At 51.2% G+C, this 5,658-nt stretch overlaps 1 protein-coding gene across 1 annotated transcript in view; it reads left to right on the plus strand.

The window, feature by feature from the left end:
- Positions 1 to 5,658, plus strand: part of Ropn1l (rhophilin associated tail protein 1 like) — a 22,393-nt gene that overhangs the window by 15,290 nt on the left and 1,445 nt on the right. The window contains exon 4 of the mRNA XM_004625289.2: positions 4,393 to 4,568. Coding sequence (XP_004625346.1) covers positions 4,393 to 4,568 — 176 coding nt within the window. The remainder of the gene's footprint in view (positions 1 to 4,392; positions 4,569 to 5,658) is intronic.

Below are 5,658 nucleotides of genomic sequence, written 5' to 3' on the forward strand. Positions count from 1 at the left end.
CCACAACAGTGCCCTGGGTGGGCGAGGATACCTGGCCTTCTTCCCTGGGCTGGGCTCGCTCAGCAGGACCGTGGCACTTCCATGCTCTGACTTTCATCTCTACACGTCCATGCACCTTAGTGACGCTGACAGCTGTGGCTCAGCATCTTTGTTTCCAAGTATGGAGAGTGTTTATAAGTACCTTGTGAGCCACCTCTTACCTCCACACACTCAGGAAACTCGCAGTGAAAAGACAGCCCAAGGACAGCAAAGCCCGAGGCCAGACGTTCAGTGCATAGAGCTTTCTGCAGCCCACGAGCAGCGTCCTCTGGTTATAGCAGAAAGTATAAGGTGGGGTTGAAAGCTATTGGGACTGCTGGAATATTAAAAAATTAAAAACAGAAGACATTGAGTCCTCCCTCCTGAGAGTCATGACTTCTGGTTTCCTGCTGGCTAGATAGCAGGCACTTGGGAAAGGGACTGACTACTAGCTAGATGGCTGCATGTGTGGGACTCCAAGGGTGTTCCAAGGGCATTCTGGCAGCTCTTGGGGACACTTTTTGACTCCTAGAATTGCCCTTTCTTTCTCATTTCTGGCATCAGCTGCCTTTGAACTTTATTGGTAAAAGACAGATGGCTGTTTGGGGAGCTGAGGGGCACTTCCAGGGTTTCTCTCCTGGTGAATGGACTTTGGGGACCCGCTGTGTCCACCCTTGGCCCTTCTGTTACTTCCTTTGGCAGTGTTGCGTAAGGTCAGATTTTTTTTTTTTTTTTTCCGGAACTGGGGATTGAACTCAGGTCCTTGCGCCTGCCAGGGAAGCGCTTACTCCACTGAGCCATCTCCCCGGCCCCTTATAAGGTCAGATTTTGATGAAGCAGAAGAGGCAGTCTCAGGTGTTTGGAGGGGAAAGTTGCCTTGGAAGAATCTGTCTTCTGGCAGTTTCTGGGTCCTCGAGGATGTCAACTTTCTTGTGGCCCCTCAGAGTCAGCAACATCGGACAGAGTCCTCATGGAAGGACCGTTAGGAGCCATTGCGAAGAATGTTTCATGTGCTTATGGAGCCAGATGTGCCAGTGCACCAGACTCTGGATTTATAGACTTCAAGTTAACACATGCAAAGCCTATCTTGATGGCCTGCCCCTTGCCCCCCATTGCAGGAACCTCGCTGAGCTTCAGCCCACCCTACCTACCCCCACTGTCCCAGAAGGCAGCTGAGCTCCCGACCTTGCCCCACCTCACCCCCAATCTCAGGAGCCTCACTGAGCTGTGGGCCATCCCCCATCATGGCAGGAGCCTTCCTGAGCTCAGCTTGCCCATCCCCCACTGTCATGGAAGTCACACTGAACCCCGGACACTGAGAGCTTTGGTGAGCCCACCCCCCAACCCCACTATGGCAGGAGCCTTGCTCTTCCCCTTATCAACACTGCTGAGCTTGGGTGAACTTCTTTAGCTTCAAAAATGTCAAATGAAGGAGCAAAAGGCAGTCTCAGGCTTCCACCCCATCCAGAACACCCGTCTCCAAGTCCAGGAGACAAGGAAATAGAAGAATGTGGGAGTCACGTACCTGAAACCTCTGAGATGTTAGCAACTGAAGTCAAGAAACAGCTCCATCAGGCTATCCAATAAATAGGATCAGGGCTGGGGAGATAGCTCAGGAGAATAAGTGCTTGCCTGGCAAGCGCAAGGGCCTGAGTTTAATGCCCCATTCCACAAAAAAAAAAAAAAAAAAAAAAGAATAAATAAGATGAGGAATAATCACAGGTTAAAAAAAAAAGAAAGAAAGAAAGGACAATAATTATGAAAGAATTACTCAGCACATCTAAAAATGATATAGAGGGCTGGGAAGATAGATCAGTGGCATAAACACCTGCCTGGCAAGCACAAGGTCCTGAGTTTGATCCCCAGTACCAAAAATAAATAAATAAATAAAAAACAGAGGAGCATGTAAAAATGGTGGAAACATTGAATATGCAGGAAAGAATGCGTGAAATAGATTCAAACAGATATCCAAGAAATTAAGAATTCCATTGAAAGTTGGAAAAACTGCTTGAATGAACCTGAAGGTAAACATTCAGACCTTGAAGGCAGCCTTGCGCCTGGCAACTGTGGAAGGAAAGGCCTCTTAAAACTGCCAGGAACCAGGAAATAACAACGGAGCAGCTGTAAGATGACACAAACAAAAACAACAGGAGACCGATATGTGTCAGCAGAACAGCAGGAGTCGGCACAGATGACATTCAGACAATTTGCAGAAGTAGTAGCAGAAAATCAGTGGTACACGTGCACCCAGGTTTACAGCAGCACAGTTTGGCACAGCTAAGTCTTGGACACAACTCAGCTGCCCATCAACTGAGGAGTGGATAAAAAAGATGTGGTATTTTTACACAGTGAGTATTACTCAGCTACAGAAAAGACAAACTTGAGGCTTTTATAGGTAAATGGGTGCAACTAGAGACCCTACCTTTAAGTGAAATAGATCAGACCTGCATGCAAACACATTGCATTGTCTTATTTCTGTAGGAACCTGAAAGAGTAAATAAGGGAAAGAATCTTCTCAAAGGAAAAGAACTGGGCAGAGGAGAAGGACTAAAGAAAGAAAGAAGGAAGGGGAATGATATATTCTGCATATATCCAGGGTAGCGTGGGTAATTGCGCTGCTGGTTTCTTCTGGTCTATTGAAAGGAGCAGTTAAGGCTTAATTTGTTTTTCTCTTTTTAAATGTTTATAACTTTTTGACCCATTTTTCATGCTCATATCTGGTAATCTGAACAACTAATTTGAAGATAATAATGTACAATATAACAGCCACTGTCAAATTCCTATTATTTTCTTCAGTGAAATTCTATATTGTATCTAATGTTTTACTTTTTACTGTTTTTATTCTCTTTTAAAAAATAAAAAGAAAAGCCAAAAGAAAAAGGGAAATTAAACAGACGGATGTCATTAATTGCCCTCAGAACCCCTCCCTCACTTGGAGCAGGTCTGTCCTGCCCTTCCTGCCCTGCCTGCTGCCGCTCTGCAGTCCTCATTCTTGTGGGTCTGAGCCCCACGGTTCTAGATGTCTCTGTGATCCGAGTGGAATGAGAATGTTGCCCTAGCGTGGTCCTTTGACTTTGGGGCAGAGCTAGCATCACACAGTGGCCAAACTGGTGACAGGTGCTGAGGCTCCTGTCCCTTCCGTCAGACGGCACCCTGCTGCCGCAGTCATTCTCCCGGGCGTCTGTGTGACCTGATTTTCCACCTGGGTAGCCGTGGGGGCCAGGGTCCTCGCTTGCAGGGCTTTCGCTCCACGGTGGGGCTCTGGGCCCAGCAAACGTCCCGTCACCCTCTGTGTGTGTTCAGGGAGAGCCAGGACAGGCCAGAGAGGGCAGTGGAGCCCGGCTGAGTTGCTGCGTGGCGGGCCCGTGGCTTTCTGGCACCACAGGCAGGGCGCCCAGGTTTGGAACTTGGGGAATCTCGCGTCTCAGAGTTCGGCTCTTCCAGGGTCTGAGATGCCACTTTAGGCTCTAGGTCAGCTCCAGCCCCCAAAGCGCTGACGGTGCTCAGGGGACATCGTGTCCTTCAGAGAATGCGGCCCACGCTGTTGCTGCTCCTGTCCTTCCTTCTGCCTGTGCCTGCCCATCCCCGCCTCTAGCAAGGGCATGGTGGCTGTTGTCTGGGGGCTTCTGCGTCCTCAGGACACCAGCGCTGATGCAGCCAGGCACACCAGAAGGCCGGTGCCCCCCACCTGAGAGGCCAAGGACAGGGCCCTCGGGCCGGTGGCCTTGGGATGTCCCTAGGCTCAATGCCTGCACTCCAAAGTGCTGGCCGACGCCTCCTGCACCGCAGCCGAGGCCTGCACGGCTCCAGCCTCCTCATGAGCAGGCCTCTCTAGGGATGGCTGTTTTACTTTTTCCCTTTTGTACTGGGGATTAAGCCCAGGGCTTTGTACTGAGCTACCCCCAGCACCCCCATCTTTTAAATTTTTCATTAAAATTTCTTGAAATTTATTTTGAGACAGAGTGTCATTATGTTGCTAAGCTGCCTAGGCTGGGCTGCAACTGCCTCGCTTGGTCCTCCTGCCTCAGCCTCCCTTAGATTGCTGGCATCACAGGCACTCAGCACCACACCCATATTTCCTCTTCCTTTTAAAGAAATTTTCCTTTTTTCATTGAGGATCAGCTGGGGGAATTGGAAGTGAGATGTTTTGAGGTCTCATGAAGAAGACGGTGGTCTGTGTCCGTCCCTGTGTGGCCATTGGGACAGGCAGGGCACTGGGCACTGGGTGGGCGTGCTGGCCCAGCCACAGGGCCCCTGTGAGCAGGACGGAGTGGGGGGCTGAGTGTGGGTACTCTCGGAACTACCCCCATGCCCCTGCCGGGGGGAACAAGTGTCCTCGGGCCCAAATGACCACCACCTCCCATGTATTTCCAGTCCCTGAACTCAGCCATGAAGCACTTCTGTGAGATTCTCACCGCCGACCCCGAGGGTGGCCCAGCCCGCATCCCGTTCGACACCTTCGCCTACATCTACCGCTACCTGTCCAGGCTAGACTCCGATGTCAAGGTGCTGGACACGGAGTCGTACCTCAACAATCTGAAGGAGAGCGTGTGAGTGGGGCCAGGGCTGTCGGAGCATGGTGTCCCTACCCACTCTCCTGTGCGACAGAATCCTCCCAGCCTGCCTGCCAGCGAGGGTTGCGTGTCCTGATTCCCCCTGGCTCTGTGGCTGCGGCTGCACTGTAGACCGTGCCCAGGCAGGACTGAGGTTCACTTTTCTTAGATTTCAGGAGCGCCCGAATCCTAAGTTCATCTTGGTTCTTACATACGCTAGATCAGATGCTTTAAAATGACCCTTGGTCAGGGTGAGCGAGGCAGGATTCTCCTCACATGGCAAAGCAGAAGTGGTGGTTACTGGGCTCCCTGACCACAGGCCCTCAGAGTTAGCTGCAGAGACGGGGTGCATCGGTGACTAGCAGTCCTTGATTTTTTTTTTTTTTTTTTTTATGTATTTGGTACCCGATCTCACTACACAGCTCGGATTCATAGTGATCTTCCTGATTTCAGCCTCCCCAGTGCTGGGATTACAGGCGTGCACCACCACACTTGGACTCTGTGGTGGCTCAGTGGCCAGGGGCAGGGCCAGCGGGGCATGCAGTGTGGGGGGATCAGACCCCAGTCCCCGTGCTTGCCTAAGCAGATGCTTAATCCGCTGAGCTATCTTGCCAGCCCTCACAGTCCTTGACATGATAGATGTTACATGACATGTTCTACCAGGGGTGATCAGAAACTCTGGTGTTCACATGTCCAAAAGCTGCAGGATAGAGCTGGTCAGATAGCTGAGCAGATTAACGTGCCTGCTGTGCTGGCCCCGACTCCAGGGTGCCTTGAGAGGGCCATCGAGCCTGGGCGTGGTGGTGCACACCTGCAGTCCCAGCGCTTGGCAGCGTGAAAACAGGAGGGTCAACACAAGTCTGGTCTACATAGTGAGACCCTGAATACTCTGTACTAAATACATTAAAAATAAAAAATAAAGGACACAGTAGCACGGATCCCCTCAAAGACAGCGGAGCAGATTAAAGCTCGGTGGCCCCGGCTGCCCCTGGGGACTGCTTGCAGGCCCGCATTCTGTGGAGTGGTCGTTGCCTTGTCCTCGTTCTGTGGAGTGGTCGTTGCCTTGTCCTCGTTCTGTGGAGTGGTC

This window comes from Octodon degus, unplaced genomic scaffold (assembly GCF_000260255.1).
Source record: "Octodon degus isolate 3935 unplaced genomic scaffold, OctDeg1.0 scaffold00008, whole genome shotgun sequence".
Taxonomy (NCBI): domain Eukaryota; kingdom Metazoa; phylum Chordata; class Mammalia; order Rodentia; family Octodontidae; genus Octodon; species Octodon degus.